We start from the raw sequence: 19,709 nt of genomic DNA on the forward strand, positions 1-19,709 counted from the left end.
CCTGGCTTTTAGCCGTTATAACTTTCCCCCTCCATTTTCACGAATCCTTTGCGCTCCTTCTTATTCCTCCGACAAAACATGTCTCAGAAATCAATACCACATACCATTTTACTCCTTTCATTATACCCGCGCCACACCGCGAACTGCGCCAACCGTAAATAACGAAAAGCACAAAAAAAAAAAGAAAAGATTTACGGAAAAAGAAAAATCCAAACTTTGTCTCAGCCTTTTTCACCACACCTCAATTCTCTTTCACAGGGTCATTCTTGCCCCCCATCTCCTCTCCCTTGTCTTTACCTTCCCCTCCCCTCCCTCTGGGCCCCACCTTCCACCTCCGCCAACCACCGGGTCCACGGGGATCAGCTGCAGGCTGTACGTATATATGTATTATATTTAAGGCACCGTACATGTATGTGTGTATAGGATTAGGATCCTGACATGAATAATAGAACAGTTTTGTTGTTGTTGTTGTTAATGGAGTCTTGACACCCCCCCTTTTCTTTCTTTCTTTCTTTCTTTCTTTTTTTTGTATTTGTTTTCTCTTTTTCTGATGGGGAGAGGAGAGAGAAAGGGTGACAGGAAGGACGAGCATTTGTGACAGAGGTTGTGTTCTGTGGAATGAATGTTTGTAGCCTTTTAGGAGGTGAATGAGACAGTGTGGTGTTGTGGAGGAAACACCCTTTTTGGTAAGTGTTCTTAATCTGGGATCCCTGTTCTTTGTGCTTTATTTATTTCAAGAAAAAATGGGTCTTTTTTATTTTTTGTTTTTATTTTGTCTTTTTGGCTCTTACCATGATTTTGCATTGGAGAATTGGATAGTTTTGTTGGTAGGTTAATGGGAGTTGTCATGATTGGTATTTCTTCATTTTCAAGACAATTGAGTAAATGAGTATGCCTTCTGAAATTCCACATTTCTTGTTTCCTAATTAATACAGTTAGTTCTTCAAGAATGGATCTTTTTAGTTGGTTAATTAATGAATTTATTTGTTGGATTGGGTTGTTTGTGGGATCTTTCAGGCTCTGAAAGAAGGTCATGGTGGTGATGTTTCTTTCCAATGATTTTTGAGGTATTTTAGAGAGAATCTATGTTTCAAATTGACCTTGAAGAAGGGTTTCATATGTTTTTGACTTATTGCAGTGGCTACTAATTTGTGGTGAGATTTCTTGCATGCCAATGGAGGTTATTGAAAGCTGATCCTTGTTGTTAGTATTAATGGGATTTGAGAGTTTTGTGTTTATTTTGAAGGGTTTTGAGAAATTCTCTTAATGGGGGTTTAGAAATTGCTCTGAGGAGGTGGAGGAGAACACTGGAATCTGGATTGATCAGTGGTTGCCATCAAGAATTGTAGCTGGATGATGGGGCTGTTTCATGGATAAGGAGGGCGAATTCTTCTCGGACTGTTTTTCATAGGTTAGATGCAGGGATATTATTGGCCTCTCTTCCTATCCCTATTCTCCCGGGGCGAATTCTTTGTTCAGAACTTCTACCTGAGACAGCCTTTGCTAATCCTACAGGTGAGCGAGCTATTCCACAGATTGAGTGCAACGAGGAGGGGGCGATTTTGGTGTCTTCCCATCAATCCCAACTGGAAATGAAGTTCCCTTGTACCTATAAGGAGGCTCTACAGTCTGAGATGGAGCCTAGGTCGAGGATCTCTTCCAAGTCGATGCGCGATGGCTTGGATTCAAAACCTCCGTTTAACACTCGCCCGCTTCCCCATTTTCCTTCCGTGAAGTTCCATCGCAAAAAGAAGTTCCAGAAGGAATCGGTTTGGACAAAGTACTTTGATCATGGTGGAGGGAGGGTGTCCTCTTTGGATTCAACAAATGATGAGTTCTTGATTGATCTTTCTAAGCTGTTTCTTGGGCTGAGGTTTGCACACGGAGCGCATAGCCAGCTTTACCATGGGATATACAAGGACGAGCGCGTTGCAGTGAAGATTATCAGGTTGCCAGATGACGACGAAACTGAAAGCCTAGAACCTAAGTTAGTGAACCAGTTTAACCGGGAAGTTGCTCTCTTGACTCGTCTTCGCCATCCAAATGTTATAGAGGTAAAATCCCGGACTACTAGGCGCCTTGTTTGATTTCCATTTAATTTGGATTACCAAAGATAGAACCATCTCTTTGTATATTGCCCATTGTTTTCTATGGTCTCACTTTTACATTGCATCTTATGAAAGTTGTTACTACCAATGTATTCATTTGATCATCATGTTATGATCATACCACATTTTCGAGAGGCAGGGTGCTGGACTAGGCCCTTTAGGTCTCTGCCCGACAATCCCCCTAGCCACTCGGTGCCCATCATGTTATGATCAAGCCACATTTGCTATAGCTCGTAGCGAATGCCCAACTTTTTTCGAGAGTCAGGGTGCTGGACTAGGCCCTATAGGTCTCCGCCCAACAATCCCCCTAGCCACTCGGTGCCCATCATGTTATGATCAAGCCACATTTGCTATAGCTCGTAGCGAATGTGCAACTTTTTTTCGAGAGGCAGGGTGTTGGACTTAGCCCTTCACTGGCCTTCGTCCAACACATCACTTTTTTGAAAACCATTCTGATTGGGTTCGGAATTGTCTGTTGATGCAGTTCGTAGGCGAATGCAGGAAGCCACCGGTTTTTTGCATTGCCACTGAATATCTCTCGGCAGGCTCTTTAAGAGCATACCTGCACAAGCTTGAGCACAAATCTGTCCCCTTGCAGAAACTGGTTGCAATGGCTTTGGATATCGCAAAGGGAATGGAATATGTTCATTCCCAAGGCATAATCCATAAGGATCTCAAACCAGAGAATATCCTCATCAGCCAGGATTTTAAGCTCAAAATTGCCGATTTTGGAATAGCTTGTGAGGAGGGGCACTGCGATCTTCTGTGTGATGATCCAGGCACGTACCGTTGGATGGCTCCTGAAATGATCAAGCGTAAGCGCTGTGGTCGGAAGGTTGATGTGTATAGCTTTGGGCTCATTTTATGGGAGATGTTAACTGGATTTATCCCCTATGAGGACATGACTCCTATGCAAGCCGCTTTTGCTGTAGTTAACAAGGTAATAAAGTTCTTTCTGTTTTTTCCCTCGCAAATATGCTGTTTATCAAAATTTCCTTCCCATCCGTGAAAATTCCGGTTGAAGTGAAGAAACGGGCTCTTCTGTTTCATCACACCGATTATTAGTTCTCGTTAAAAGGCACTGCATATCACCTGGCTATTTAAACATTCCTTATTTCTCACTATCTCACAGAATATGAGACCGAAAATTCCTGGAGATTGCCCCCCTGCCATGAAAGCTTTGATTGAACAATGCTGGTCTATGCAGGCGAAAAAGAGGCCTGAGTTTTGGCAGATTGTGAAGGTTTTAGAGCAGTTTGAGTCTTCACTGGCTAGTTATGGAACACTGAATCTAGTACCAAATTTGAGATCTCAAGATGAGAAAAAGGGGCTTCTTCGGTGGATCAAAAAGCACGATTCCACCCATTCAAACGCTTCTTCCAAAGGCTAATCCTAAGGTCTCTTGATGCAATTTCTGTATGATCTGACGTTTGTAGTTTCTCCAGGTCCCGTTGTTGTAACTATAGAGTGCTGTGTGTCTCGATCCCTTTTTATTGTTCCCCGCTTCAATCCCGTGTGAATGTGAATGGCTAGGCCGTAGGCATGCACTAGAGTGGCATTTGTAAATTTTCTGACAAACGGTATAAGTTTTTGAGAACGACTGCAAACATCTAACCCAAATCTTGATTGAAATTCATTGAAATATGTATCCCCTCCAGTTTTTGATTATGCTAAGTTGTGCTTCTATAACAATACATTTTTTGTGTGAAGTTATGTTTCCAGCTTTCTGGGCAAAAAGTATCAGGAATTTCTCGAGCATTACAGAGGCAGAAACTGACAGATCGAGGCTGTTGCTGTTGCTGTCGCTTCATTCCTTGTAAGTATGCTCTCAGCTCTTTACTGTCTCGTTTCTTCTGAAACAATTACAACCGCCAAAAATATAAACAGGAATAAGATGGATAGACATATCAAAATGAATGGTGACAGCACTATAGTTTAGCGTTTAAAGTAGGGTAAATGGCAAAAATCGAAGCGAGTTTTTGAGAAATGACTGCATGATTGAGCTCGAGATGTTGAATATCATCCTAATTGAATTGAAATGAACTGAGGTTATAGTACTTAATGTTCGGTGGCTAGCCTCGTTGTATCTTATTATGCTTGCTTTTATAGTTTATCGATACGTTAATCGATATGTTACATGACACCGCTTTCTGACTTTAATCTTTCAGGCAATCCTGTTATCTGCAGAGATCTTATGTAGAAATCACAGGTGCGGGCGAAGAAACGCATCAGAGTGCAGAAATTCGCCTTTCGGTTTCCTTGACATTACACACAGGTCTGTCTGTGAGCCTAACCAAAACTGAGAATGTCTTTCACCAACATGGCATGAGTTTCATTTGTGCATTCTTTGCTTTACTGCATCTGCTAAAGTGAGTGAAAACTGCAAATGTCTGCTTGAGGACAGTGGTGGATATGGCAGTCTTGCCACTGTCACTCTCCATGTGATTGGATACTCTCCTGAAGAAAATCTTTACACGATTCTTCATCGGCTCCACATGAGATTCTGAAGTGGTATTTTAGTTGGGGTCAAGCCTCTACTCAGGAGCTAGCTTTGGTGGTGGAGTTAGGGTTTTAACTGACTTGAGTGCCATATCATTTAATTTGGTGCTCTTGTTGAGTTGTTGAGAGACTGGTGCATGGTGGGAAAGGACGACTATCCGGTGCTTGATAAGGTTCAACAGGAACTGAGAAAAAGTCCAAAGTGAAAGCTTTTCAGAGTGAAGTCGTCCGCTTGTCCGTGCCGGCCTAGAGGAGGGGGTGACCTAGGAAAGGGCTACTTGGTGCTCGAGTGAAGCCATCCAAAGAGAAAAAGGGTTACTTGGTGCTGAGAAGAGTCCAGAATGTGAGTCATTTAGAGTAAGCCATCGCAGATGTCGGCTTCTCAACGGGTGAACAATGATACAATCCTACATCATATCGGTGAAGTTAGGGTCTTGGTTTGAGTGCCGTATCAATAAAAAGATGGAATTTCGCCACATAGAGCAAACATTCTGGCCAAAGCACGATAGCATCTACCGGTTTTTATGCATATATATATATATATATTCTTTCATCAGTCATGGGGAAAAAAGCAGTCATCTAAATAAAGCTCTCAGCCCTTGCTGCATATATTCTCTTCATGAACACAGGAAGGTAGGCAAAGAAGCTGTCATCTCAGTCTTTAGCAGGCTAGCTACTCTCTTTAGATTTTTGAGTGTATGTGTTTTAATGTTTTGGGGGTGGGGTTGAGTGTGTTTCCTTTTTCGGATTGGTGACGTGTTGTTTTTAAAACCACAATTAGAAAGAGAATTCGGATTATTGTATTAACGTCTTAATTGCTCAGTAAATTATATTGAAGATCGAGTATATATATATCTCCTTCAATTCTAACTGTTGTATTATATTATATGTTCCGAAAAAATGAAAAGAGTAGAAAGGCAATATGGGATTGGCAACGTGGTAGGGTTAAGACCACAACTAAAAAGGTACTTTTAAATTTTTTAATCTTAAATTATCATGGGTTTAATATTTTATTATTTCCAAATATATGGGTATTTTGAGTTTGGCTGGCATATCATATTGTCCCTTTGTCTCTGATCTATCACCCATACTCACTTGTTAGTGGATGTAATCTAGCTTTGGAGTAAGGCGTGATTTCTCACCTTCAAATTAAAGGTGAAATCCCTCCTTTCTAAGATCCTCAGCTCATATTTTGGTTTGACAAGATTATGAAAATGTAAATATAATCACGATGATTTAATAATCTTTTAAATGAGAGGAACTCACCGCATTCAATAAATTAAAACTCCCACATTGCGACTAGTAAGATAGGGTTTCTAAACACACACAACATAATTGCATTATCTTTTATGCACCGTACCAATAATAATAATAATCTTGTACAAGTAATTATGAAATTGTCAATTGTTGGGGTGCATGAGAGCCCGTGTAGTTGTGGCTAGCGACAAAACTTCTGACATACAGCTGCGATATGATGAGAAACGTCGAATTTAGGGTTTTTGTCTATGTATATCAAATTGCACAAAAGTCTTACCGGCCTCTAGGCTCTAGGGTTTCTATATTTCAACATATATATATATATGCATCGTATATATCGTCAAAGTGGAACCAACCTCGTATTAAAGATACTAAAGAGAAAAGAAAAAACAACCAATTATTGACACCATACATGCTGAAAGCTAAGCTGTCTTAATGAGAATGAAAACCAAGTATCCTTTGACAAATGACAATACATATCATTTTATCCTAGATTTCATGTCTGATCTGTCTGTCAAAGAATGTGGAGCAGCAGGAGATGATGATGACTAGCTACATATGCTGCACACTTTCACACACCAAACATGAACTTGGATTTTTGCATGGCAGTTGCCTTCAACTTGTCATCTTCTGTTGAGTGAAGAGCATATAATAATTAAAGCTATGGCTAGTATGAACTAGAAGACCAATAACAACACAAAGTGAAGGCTCAATAAGATATATATAGCATCTACCAAATATCTTGTTTTGGTCCCCACCCCTAGCTTGGCTTCACACACATCCAAGAAAAAGATTTTTTTTCCTGGTGACGAGAGAAACATGTACCCACTATCCGAATGTGTGTATTGGATAAATCTTGCCTTATGGCCCTGGTCAGTAAAAAACCACAAGGAGCTAAACTAGACTAGGCTGCTCCCCATTAGTACGGGAACTTGGAACCTTATTAGGAACAAATGAGAATACTTCCTTAGGTGAGAGCGTGCGAATTAACAAGCATGAGTGCGCACGTACAATCTACCCACAGTGTTGGATCTCAGCATTGCACTATGCTTACTTCTTAGTGAGTCACCAATCCTGTGACTGCTGTAAGTCAAACACGCTTAACCATTAGGGTTCTTTGGCTATCTGGTTGCCATATCCTACTTAAGATCAATACGTGGACATTAGCTATTTAACCACATCCTTCTATGGTAAGCCACGTTTCGAATTGAGCAGGGTTAAACTCGAACGATCCAACCAACGCTCAACACCTAGGCATGCTTGGATGACAGTAGTGGAGGCGGCCTTGGAGTAGATTGTGTGCACTCATGTAACAGTTTGCATGCACTTATGCTTATTCACACGTTCTCACTTAAGTGTTCTTAACTTCTTATCTTCTGGTTGCCAAGTGAACAGTATGACCAATTTGATTGGGTTGTCCCAAAGAATGTGTATATTAATCCAAGAGATGATGTGCTGCATGTGTTTCACTGTGGAAAAGGGGATAAAGTCATCCTCAAAGCCCTATCCTCACACCCCAAAGTGGAGAGGTATGTGGAGTCCCTTTCAAGTTATAGATAAAACACAAAGTTACTTTATTCATATTTCCTTGTTTTTGCTTTTAGTAAATAGGCCCCATGTGGGATTTAATTTGCTGTTTTGTCTTGCTTGGGGTTCTGTGATAGACTAAAGGACATATTAGGGAGTTGGTACTTAAGGGTGATGAAAGCAATTAGAGATGCCATAGGAAGGATTATTGGTGATTGAATTGAACCTATAATTTTTATTTTTATTTTTGTCTAACATTATAGTGTAGGGCTACATTAATTACTTGACTGAAAGGTTATCAATAGTACGTCTTGTCTTAACGCTATAGGTCTACGTTAATTACTTGACTAAAAGGTCATCGATAGTCTTGTCCTAACATTATAGGTCTACGTTATTTTTAACTGCAAGGGCATCAATAGATTTATTTGAGGTTATTAATTAAACAAGTTCTGATTCACTGAAAGTGTGAACAAGCTAAGTTTAATCATGTCCGCATGGATCGCTCAACTGGTTACAAATGTGAAGTTTGGGAGCAAAGCTAAGTTTAATCCTTGAAAATGGTGCAAGAAAATTGACTTGAATCTTATACGAGTATTAGCCCTAGATTGAGCTAATCAACTTGGATTTCCCTTCATCCTATTATTTATTATATTTAGAGTTTATTATATTAAAAAAATTCTCTTAACAACTATTATTCAACTCTTAAAATTCAATTTTGAGACTTTATTTAAAAGGATCAAACTCTTTTCACTTCCATAACGCATCCGCTAATAAATGGTTAATTCACCACATTAAGGCAATACCTAATTAAGCTTATAAATAGGATTCTTTGCATAGTGAAAATTGATTAGATCTAAAATGTAGGTAACATATCTTTACACACACATGGAGGCATACAATAGTCCAAACTTTTTTCTTCTTTAGCCTTTAGGCAATCAATGGTTTATTGACAAATGGCAATAATTGTGCTTTTTGCTGCATTGGAGCTAGGCTTGTACTGGCTAGAGGAATGTATAAACCTATAAATATAATGCATAATTAAAATTCATTTTTTTTCTTTTTCTAACCTAGGTATCTCAATTTTGTGATACCAATTCCTGTATAAATCAAACCCTGATAATTCAATCGCAGAGTAGAGTTTCACATAATATGGTGAACTCTTTGTAGACATTAGACATTAGTCTTCCCACTAATAAATCGTTGAGTCACCACGATTTACCATTTCACTATCTTGTCAGAACGAGAGAATTTTGTTTTTTGTGGGTAAGATAAATCGAGCATATCTAGCTTCAAGACCCTGTACGAAAATGTGCATTTATGAGCCCAAAGAACATATACCATGTCGTGTAATCAAGTTCTAAATGCAGCTTCTCAACCATTAAATCATCTCTTTGGAGACATGCGTGAAAATTCTCAATAACCATTTTTTTTCCCAGAAAACTCACAAAACTACCCAAAAACATTTCATAATTTTTTTTCATAATATATGTATTTTTTAAATATGAAAATATACACAAGCATGCATATTCATATGTTTTATATTTGTAAGGTTTTTTTTTTTTTTCATATATGTAGCCTTATAATGACTTTTGAAAGCGACGGAGAAGAAGACAATGAAACTTCTGTTGTCGCATGCATTTTGGTAATTATTAATCGTTCAACTAAACATGTTATCGCTGATTTTTGACCAAATAATTGAAATAAATGTTTTTTTATTAATTTTAAATTTGTCTTTTATTGAATATATTTTAGGATTATATTTCATGTACCCAAGCCACTCGCACTTAGAAAAGTGAAAGGGGACATGAAGAAATGGTGTGATGCAATATAGGCACATCATCAAAGATGACGTGACATAGCTTAGGGGTATCATACATACATATACATATATATATATATATATATATATATATATAGAATAAGGATCAAATGAGGACCTATAGTTAGGTGAGGACTTGTGGACTAATCTGAGCCTTATATTTAATTAATCCAATGGTTGTGGTTTTATTCTGTTTTTAATTTTAAAAAAAAATTATATGCACGCGTGTTTGCATTCTTCAGGCTGATGAGGGTTGTTTCGGTCATTTGCTATTATTAATTATTTTAAAGTTCTTAGTTTTAAAACACATTGCCCGGCGTTGGTCTTCTCCCAAGCGGAAAATTCCCATCTTCGCGGCTGACCTTGATTCCTCACCGTTCTCAGACCGGCGGACTCCTCTTCCACTGGATTCTTTGCGGCGTCTCTTGATTTCGTCTGAATGGCTGGCGACGGCAAGTCTCGACCGAATGCACGCTGACGGGAGAAACTGCCTGCGACCGAAGATACACCATTTGTCCCCCTTTCGTGTTCTTTATAGGGTTTGGTGCCTTGCTTATTTGTGGATGATTTTGTTGCATTCAGTGTATTTACTCTGTTTTGTGGTAATGGATTCGCACACTTGTTCAATTTGTGTAATTTTTTCCCCTCTCTATGCCCTAGTCGTATGTTCATTCACTCGGAGGCCTATGTCTGTTGATGTTCCTACTACTATTACACTCTATCAATGCAATATTATTGGGTTTTGTTTTTGGGTGGTTGTAGAGTTAATTTGTCTTCCAAAATGCCACTGGTCGGTTGGTGTGATGGCATAGGGCCTTTTGTTGCCATTTCACTTGAATAAATGTCATGTTCCAATGTGGTTTACTTCAGATTTTGTTAAAAAATTCTTGAGAATTAGCAGCAAATAAAAATAGGTAAATTTCGGGAATAGTATGCAGTACTGTATTTGTATTTTCCCCTAGAATGGTTTTTGAGCTTGAAGGTGTGGGTGGTTTTGTGATCGCCTCCATGAAGACTATGATATAACTCTACACCAGTCTTGGGCAATCATTGACATGGCAACGTTTGACTTTGTTTCAATTTTAGTATTGGGTTATATGATTTTTGTTTGATGTTGTTGACTATATTTTTATGTTATAGTTTCTTTTCCCTCTGTGTGATCGTGGACACTATTACATTATAAATGTGGACTTGAAGAAGATGAAGATAGAAATCATAGATAATTGCCATATTCCGGGTACTAACCAGTCTAGATATGGCAACGCTCTTGCGGACTTGGTAAGGACACGAATATCTTGTAATATTCATGTTGATTTCAATTTTTTGTGCGTGTTTGGGGTTCTTTTTTGTTCCGTGTATGGCTTGTCATGGGGGTGTTGTGCAATGTGGTGATATTTGTTGTGCATGAGGGTTGGGTAAGCTGTGCATTTCGGTGTATGTAGTGGTGCATTCAATGGTGGCAGATCGGTGTTACTATCCTGATTTGCTAGTCCTTAAAGTTCGTTCAGGTGTTTAACTAGTGTTTTCTTTGTGAACATTGTAGCGAGGGTTCCTTGCTTCATTTTTGTGGGTGTTAGTCTTCATGGGCAGTCGGATCGGTTGAGATGTCTGATACCGAAGTGTATGCAAATGTCTTGGAGGGACGAAACTATCTTGGAGGACAGTGGCATTTATACTATGTGCCACATGGAATGGCATTTGGGTCAGGGCGTTTCAAGGTGGGAGTATGGTATAGTCAAAGGTGACAGGCACATACTTAATGATTTGCGTAAGAAGTTCATGCACAATATCTTGGTGTCCAACATCAATAGTCACAAGCATTTTGTAATTCAACGGGCGTTGGAGTATGATCGCAATGTGTTTGGTCATGCTAGTTAGCATACATGAAATAGTTATCTTTTTTTTTTGGGTTTTTTTTATGATCTTTAGTAAGGTGTTGGTTTTTGACTTGTATAGTGCACTGCTGGTCTTTTTGGCCTTACGTAGTTATGGTGTGGCGTTTTTTGTATTAGAAGGGGTTCACTTTAGGCACAGGATAAGGGTGTGTGGCAGGGTACAATTCACGAAGTAAATATAGTTCATAGTTATGTTTCATTTACCTGTTTTGATATTTTTTTTAAGGAAAGAAAGAATTTTGTTATAATTACACGTTAATCATATTTTATGTGGAGATTCTAAGCCCAGGTACATACTTAAATGCCGTCGTTGGAATTTCAACTTTCTTTTTAAATTCCAATTCGTTGAACTCTATTAAAGCCTATCTTTATGCAATGAGAGATGTTTGTATATTGGGTGTTGGTACATTTAGAAATATGGGGGGGGGGGGGGGGGGTTGATATGCACAGCATGTCCTACTGGCTACTGCATTGCACACCAATGTTAGGAGGGTTGCACTGGATGTGGTCGAGCGTTGCACAGTTAGTCATGTTTTTAAATGTTGATTTGTGGGGTATTTTCTTTTGACTCATATTGGGGCGTTTCAATCAGCTAGGTCAACTCCTCCCCAAAAGCAACCGTTACAAATATTCAAATTAAATAGCAGGTATCTCCATAAGCAACCATTACAAATATTCAAATTAAATAGCATGTACGTCTATTATATAGGCAAGATTTTCAAGGTTTTTTTGAAATAATTAAGGTGAGTGCCATTTGAGGAGCTTAGTTTCCAAGGTTGCGTACTCATTTAACATTTGGCAACGACGTTCTCGCTTTGCTCCCTCTTCTAATTTTATTGCTATTTCCCTTTTGCCCTTTATCCTTTTGCCACTACCCTTGTTTTTTGCCACAACGGGTGGTTTGATGCCCACATATGTTGATGTTATTGTCCCGCATAGCTCCTCAATGATTTATGTAATCATCCATTATAAAAATCTAACTTTGTATTGTTTAGAAATAAATGGGAGCAACAGTGCTGGTGAATTATTGATATGATTATGACATTTTGAAGAAGGATAGTCCTAGCTAGCCTGTAGGTCACTTCAAACAATAAGATTATTTCATATCTTAAAAATAAGAATAACTTCATAATCGATAATTAAAAATCTTGGTCAGTTTGATTTGTCGTTTTTGGTTATGAGATCGAATAGTTTTTGGTTCATTATCCTTAGTCGGTGGGTCTTACAGTGGGTGGTGATAGCCCTGATGTCTGTGTTAACCCATCTTTGGAGTTTGTGGGCAAGATATATCTTCTCAATGCCCAGTCCGCTATGTGCATTTGCACACCATGATATTGAGTAATGCACTAAATCTAGAACTGTGGTGCACAATTGGTGAGCCCTCGTCTTCGTTAATTATGTTCTCAAATGACGCACGACAATTACAAATCAGTCAGAAATTGCAAATTGTTACATTTATTAGGTTTTCAACACATTTTGGAAGGAGAGTTCACCTCTGATTCAATGTGCTTGTTCGTGGGTCGCGAGGAGAGAGGGGAGAATTAAACCGGTATACTATGCTTATTGTGGCTGGTGTTTTTTACATATAACATTTTAGCTTTATAATCATCTATGACAAAACCATTCCAAAAGCAGACATTACAAAGTTTAATAATAAAATCATTGTTGCCAAAACCATTCCACAAGTAGGCATTCAAGAGGGTTTGGGAAAAAAGCGAAGTATCCATAACCATTACGAAAGCAAACATTCCAATTTTTGTACTCATTTCACATTTGGGAAATTACGACTGTCATGCCATTCTAACTGTTTACATTTGAGGCATACACGTTTTGGCTTTGATTCGGCTAGTTTCACAATTTTTGTGTAGTCATTGAATCCGAAGCGCATTGGTGTGATAAGTTGCTGAACATGGTGCAATCCATCCCATTGGAACCATCGCCGTTGAATTTATCTTCACCTGCATTTTTTGTAGGGTTATATCAAAATACTCTATAGTATTCATATTTAAAAGTGCATAAACCCTTAGTGTGATGGCCCATGAGGTATGTCTATGTTTAAAACTGGGTTTTCGTGGTTTTAGATAGTATGGTCGTTTCTCCCCAGGTCTCGACGAGTGTTACACATTATCAACTTCTGTGTTGCATTTTATCACCTCTAACGGTGCACAATACTAATAATGGCGTTGCACACTCGCAGCTGCATGGTTTGCAAAAGACTAGACAGTCAAATTATTTCTAATTAAACGGGGTCTCAGAAAGTATTAGCCAGCACAGCAATCCTATGGCTAAGATGCATGTATGTATTACAATGTTGCACATCATCAATTTAGGCATTGCACTGTCATAGCCATGTGGTGTACAAAAACCCTAGACATTGTTCTTGCTTATGATTTTAGCCCATTTGGTATGGGAATGCGCATGAACACCCTCTGCGTATGTATTATTCCTTTCATGTATTTTATCTAATCTTAAGCCCCCCCCCCCCCCCCCTCATGTGATTATCAGGACAAGCAATGTACGCATTCAGTTGCGGACGAACCCTTCGTAGTCGTAATTCTATTGAATTTATGATTGAAGAAAACATACCTGTTTGCATCGTATTGCCTGGCCTTGGACGTTGCCAAAATTGCAGAGTCGAATACCAGGGAGCCTTCGCGTGGTGGTCGTCCGTGGATTACGTTGCAGAACTGTCCAGGTGTTTATAAATTATCTATTTAAATGGGGGAGTTAATCCCATGCAGATGGGATTTAGTAGAGTTGACAGTAATGCCCTTGTGACATAAGTTATCAATTAGCGCCTTTTATTATAAGTGATAATCATAGCCTTTAGATCGAAACAAATGGATGCTTTGGATTAGTCCTCATGTCCTCACCTAAGGCTAGGTCCTCACTTGATCCGGACCCTATATATATATATATATATATATATATATATATATATATATATATATATATATTAGAGTTCAAGTGTGGCCGCGTCTTAACGTGTGAACAGTGCGGCCTCACCACTATGTATACAGATATACACCATTCAGTGTTAGAAAATGCACCACACAAATTAAATATGCACCGTTAGGTATGCATCACCAAAAACACACCACTAAGTATGGAAATATACACCACACAGTGTTTGGAAATGCACAATTAGGGGCAGGGGAGTTATGATGCATTATTTTGGGTGTGTGGTGTGTTTTTTGGTGTTTTTGTATTTTTTCATGTGGTGCGTTTTCTAACATTGAGTGATGCATTTTATAACATTGAGTGGTGTGAACCGCACCGACTGCGTGGGAAGGCGCGGCCACATTTGAGCAGATATATATATATATATATATATATATATATATATATATATATATATATATATATATATATATAGTCTTAGTGATTATATGAGAACCACTCCCCCGTAAGAATATAAAAATCAATTTGATGCATTAAAAAGACAGATCTATGAATGATATTAATTTGGAGAATTAAAAATGGTCGTATGCATATGGAGCGTTATGATTTGTGCATATTAAACGTGTGATGTGTGTACATATCTTATGTTGCCAATAAAGAATTATAAGAATGTAAATCAATTTAGATTACCAATAATTGACAGACAAAGGAATTACTTTTATTTTTAAGGAATAAGGTCCAAATTAGCCACTAAACGTAACATGAAAGTGCAATTTGGCCACTGAACGAAAAAAAAGTGCAATTAGGCCACTGAACACTTCAAATACATGCAATTTCACCTGATAGCAGGTTACCTTCCATTTCATCAGGTTGCCTGCTTAATTGGATGGTGAGTTGGCATTTTAAAATAATTTAATAATAATAAATTATATATATATATAAATAAATAATAAAAAAATTAAAAAATTAAAACAAAAAAACACACAAACCCACGGCCCTACAGATGAAGTATTCCATTTTGTTGATGGAAAACTGCGTCGACTGCAGGCCAGCCGAGAGTTGAGATAAGCTAGTTTGATGGGAAAAATGAAAATATAATGAACCCTCAATTTGACTTCAATTGATATAGTGTATGTTAATTGTGATTGGTGGCTCAAATTCAATTAGTAATAGCCTTGGCGCCCACGAATTGGAATAGGATTCTAGTGTATTTGAGTTTTTTTTTTTTAATTTTTGAATTTTTAATTTTTATTTTTAAGTTTATTATTAAAAATTATTTTAAAATGCCAACTCACTATCCAAGTAAGCAGACAACCTGATAAAATGGGAGGTAACCTGTTATCAGGTGAAATTGCATGTATTTGAAGTGTTCAGTGGCCTAATTGCACTTTTTTTTCGTTCAGTGGCCAAATTGCACTTTCATGTTACGTTCAGTGACTAATTTAGACCTTATTCCTATTTTTAATTGCCCAGATGATAATATTATTTAATTCATGAATTTTAAAAATCGACAAGTTGGGGTCCATTTCCATGAAAATCGAATGTGATTAGAAAATATAAAAGCAATGAAGTATTCTTTAGACGCAATATAGGCAACGTAAGTGGATTCCAGAAGAGTGACGTCAAATATATTACTCCAAAATAATAAATGGAATAAATTTTCAAAATTGCAGGCAGGTATATATGAATATGTGTTTTCACACACATATGTACATCTAGATACATATAATTACAAATACAAATCTAATAAGAACCAATAAATTAGATCCCTAACGAGAATTAAAAAATGTTAGTGTAATTGTTTGTTGAAATGAATAGTTCATATTATTTTAACAATTCATTTCTGGCAAAAGAGGCATGGATCACGTCATTAATAGGGTTTTGTGTTGCAAAAATTGTGCTTACTGTACTATCTAAGCTAGTGAGTGTGCTTCCCCCTAAAATTGTTAATTCATCCGTTAATCAAACATTTCTGCCACAGGTCATAGTTATGCATTCTTAAAATATTTACTTTTGTGAAAAATTTGATAATCTTGCATTGATATATGCTAGGATACTAAATGATACTTTGATAAATTTTGAAATACTAATTTTAAAATACACATTGATAATCAGACTATTAGCGCAATACGTGTGGTAACTAGTAGTTGTCATAACAAATTTGTTATTTTTGATACAACCTCAGTTGAGTTAGTCATATAGTTGGGTTGATAACTACAAAATTTTAAGTCAACTTTTAATGAGAATCGTCTATTGTCTTTCTTGGTTTGAGTTAGTCAGCTAGAACAACATAAGCTGATTTGACTAGTGTCACAAAGAAGATAGATAGAGACAACCTAGATTGGTCCACCTAAGACTGCAAAGTGAACTTTATTTACAATACATATATAGCGACTGTGACATCCCACCATAAACAAAAAATTGTTGCACAATAAACATCTCAAAGTGAGGGGGCTCTTTGATTGTGCGCAATGAACAAAAGTCTAGTCTTTGTGTTCAGTTGAGTTACCATGATTTACATCATCCTATAAGCTTTGTCGGGTCGGGTCGTAGCGTAGGGATTATTGGGTTGGAGATTCAACTTTTTGGAGAAGGAGAAGAATTGTTGCACAATATTATTAGGAAACGTAGCAGAAGTGTACCACGTGATTTGCCTTGGACGAGTGTCTTTCAGTTCTTGTCAATTGCACTTATCATAAATTAACGTTTTATGTCTTTCAATCTTAAAAGCTTTTAACTTTGTTTAATATATTACCATTAACACCACTTTTAATGATTTCTTCTTCTTTTTTTCTTAATTTTTTTTATTGTATCAATCTTAACTTTTTCAAATTAATTAAATTCAATCCGAAATGTATGTTTTCATAGGAAGAAGTTTGAGGTTAGCCTAGAAGATGAGTCCAATATTTTACTATTTTTATTGTTACGTTATCGAGACATACCGTTGTTAGTTGTTATGCAAGTGATAGTAAATAAATTTGTACAATTCTATTACTTAAATCTTTTTTTTTTAGGTGATGAAGAATTAAAGTCTTTGCTATCTTTTGGTACCAGAATAATATTACATTCAATCAGTAACCTCGGCTCTTTCGAGGCTACTAACTAGCTATATATAAATTTTGATCTAGTGGTGAACGTTTGGTCTCAACAATTGATATGAAGACAGTTAGTGTGATGGTAAATATTTAATCTTCGATCATATTTGGTCAATTTTTAAAAAAGTCACAAAAAAAGTGTTGGATTAATAGTTAATTGATGAAAAATAAAAATGTGAATACATGAGTAGTAGGTAGGGAGGAAAAAAATTGGAGGGTGGTTACCTATGTGAACTATTATATGTATATGTTGTTTTTGGTATGATTAAATGTATGTTAACCACTATATCAAAAGTTATATATAAATGCAAAGTATCATGTTTTGAATGTAAAAGTCAACGTGATATTGTATTTGGTAATTAACTCAAATTTCCGTCCAACAATTCTGATAAATTAGTAATAAAATGTTCTCATAATTTATATATATATTTTTTCAATTAAAATTCAATTAGATTCTAACTAGATATAGCTATATATATCCCCAATATATCTTCAATTAAAATTCAATTAGATTTTAGCTAGATATACACCTAATTCCAGAAACCTCTCGTGTCCGTCGATACAATTAGTTTTAATAAACATTCGATCTCTTGTTATAAACACAATAGATTACTATTATACTCAATAACTTGAAACCAAAAAAAAAAAGAAAAAACAAAAGTAGAACCAATACAATAAAAAGGCAATCATATTTGTTGACCATATAATATATAAATATAAATGCACAATCCAACTATCAGCTTAGACTTTTGTTGATGAAACACATGTTTAAATTTGGTATCAAAGTTAACCTCATGCCAAATATCATAAGTTCGAATATGATTTACGTGTTGCTTGGAACTCATAATAAATAATTGGATATAAACACAAATATGGAGCATCACACATGCTTCAATTATATCCATTCTCGGAGTTCATATGATAACACCCCTTTCTTAAAAAAAAAAAAAGAAAAAAAGAAAAAAAAAGTGTTAGGACCTTCCATTTATGTTAATCTTGTTGATGATTTTTTTTTTTAAATTTAGTTTGATCTTTTTTTTGAATATTTTAAAAATGATTACCATATAGTTAATTCTGAATTAGTGATGATAAAATAATTGAATCATGTGCTCCATCTCAACTAAAAGCCTAAGCTGATAGTTGGACTGCACATTTATGTTTATATTATATTTATGCTCACAAAAATCACACAACCATTGATTTGTAAATAAAGATAAAAAGTTAGGATAAGTCATCACTTTTTATAGCAATATATGTTCTCACATGAATCCATATACATACATACATATATGAAAGCTTAAGGTGCGTATTTTCAAAGTTTAAGGTGCGTCATTCTAAAGTTTAAGATGCATATTTTCAAAGCTTAATGAGCGTCATTTGAACATTTAAGGTGTGTAATTTTAACATTTAAGGTGCGTTAGTTATACACTTAATTAAGGTGCATAAGTTCTACACTTAGGTGCGTTTTTGTAACACTTAATGTGCGCCATTTTTTACACTGAATGTGCGTCATTTTAACGCTTAAGGTGCACCATTTTAACACTTAAGGTGCGTCATTTTAACACTTAAGGTGCGTCATTCTAACACTTAAAGTGCGTCATTTTTACACTTAGTTTTTGCCTTCTAGGACGCACTTTTATTTATGTACTCCGTATTTATTTTTAAATTTTTATTAATTTGAACGGTTGATCTAGATTTGATCAACGGTTCATATCTCACCGCATGTTTCACCTGGAAGTCTATTTGCACTACATCTCATCCATATATATATATATATATATATATATATATATATATATATATATATATATATATATATATATATATATATATATATATATATATATATATATATATATATATATATATATATATATATATATATATATATATAGGATGAGATGTAGTGCAAATAGACTTTCCAGGTGAAACATGCGGTGAGATATGAACCGTTGATCAAATCTAGATCAACCGTTCAAATTAATAAAATTTAAAAATAAATACGAGTACATAAATAAAAGTGCGTCCTAGAAGGCAAAAACTAAGTGTAAAAAATGACGCACTTTAAGTGAATGACGCACCTTAAGTGAATGACGCACCTTAAGTGTTAAAATGGTGAAAAATGCACGCACGGATGAGATGTAGTGCAAATAGACTTTCCAGGTGAAACATGCGGTGAGATATGAACCGTTGATCAAATCTAGATCAACCGTTCAAATTAATAAAATTTAAAAATAAATACGAGTACATAAATAAAAGTGCGTCCTAGAAGGCAAAAACTAAGTGTAAAAAATGACGCACTTTAAGTGAATGACGCACCTTAAGTGAATGACGCACCTTAAGTGTTAAAATGGTGAAAAATGCACGCACGGATGAGATGTAGTGCAAATAGACTTTCCAGGTGAAACATGCGGTGAGATATGAACCGTTGATCAAATCTAGATCAACCGTTCAAATTAATAAAATTTAAAAATAAATACGAGTACATAAATAAAAGTGCGTCCTAGAAGGCAAAAACTAAGTGTAAAAAATGACGCACTTTAAGTGAATGACGCACCTTAAGTGAATGACGCACCTTAAGTGTTAAAATGGTGAAAAATGCACGCAC

At 36.3% G+C, this 19,709-nt stretch overlaps 1 protein-coding gene across 8 annotated transcripts; it reads left to right on the top strand.

Annotated features, from left to right (window-relative positions):
- Window positions 1-31: 31 nt before the first annotated feature.
- On the top strand, window positions 32-5,459 carry LOC116015947 (serine/threonine/tyrosine-protein kinase HT1-like). 8 transcript variants are annotated; one of them, XR_004097698.1, is made up of 10 exons: window positions 33-686; window positions 820-889; window positions 1,018-1,067; window positions 1,139-1,154; window positions 1,247-1,411; window positions 1,516-2,054; window positions 2,593-3,048; window positions 3,241-3,688; window positions 3,819-3,924; window positions 4,277-5,459. XR_004097698.1 is itself a non-coding variant. In XM_031256118.1 (6 exons), exons 4-6 carry the CDS (start codon window positions 1,593-1,595, stop codon window positions 3,496-3,498), a joined length of 1,176 nt encoding a protein of 391 aa, XP_031111978.1. In that variant the 5' UTR covers window positions 33-686; window positions 1,018-1,154; window positions 1,247-1,411; window positions 1,516-1,592; the 3' UTR covers window positions 3,499-3,776. The 8 variants fall into 8 exon arrangements, 1 of the variants encoding a protein (XP_031111978.1); XR_004097694.1 differs by lacking the exon at window positions 820-889 and having other exon boundaries at window positions 1,018-1,154; window positions 4,277-4,383; window positions 4,513-5,459; XR_004097697.1 differs by lacking the exon at window positions 820-889.
- Window positions 5,460-19,709: the final 14,250 nt, after the last annotated feature.

Source organism: Ipomoea triloba, chromosome 1 (genome assembly GCF_003576645.1).
Source record: "Ipomoea triloba cultivar NCNSP0323 chromosome 1, ASM357664v1".
In the NCBI taxonomy this organism is placed as follows: Eukaryota; Viridiplantae; Streptophyta; class Magnoliopsida; order Solanales; family Convolvulaceae; genus Ipomoea; species Ipomoea triloba.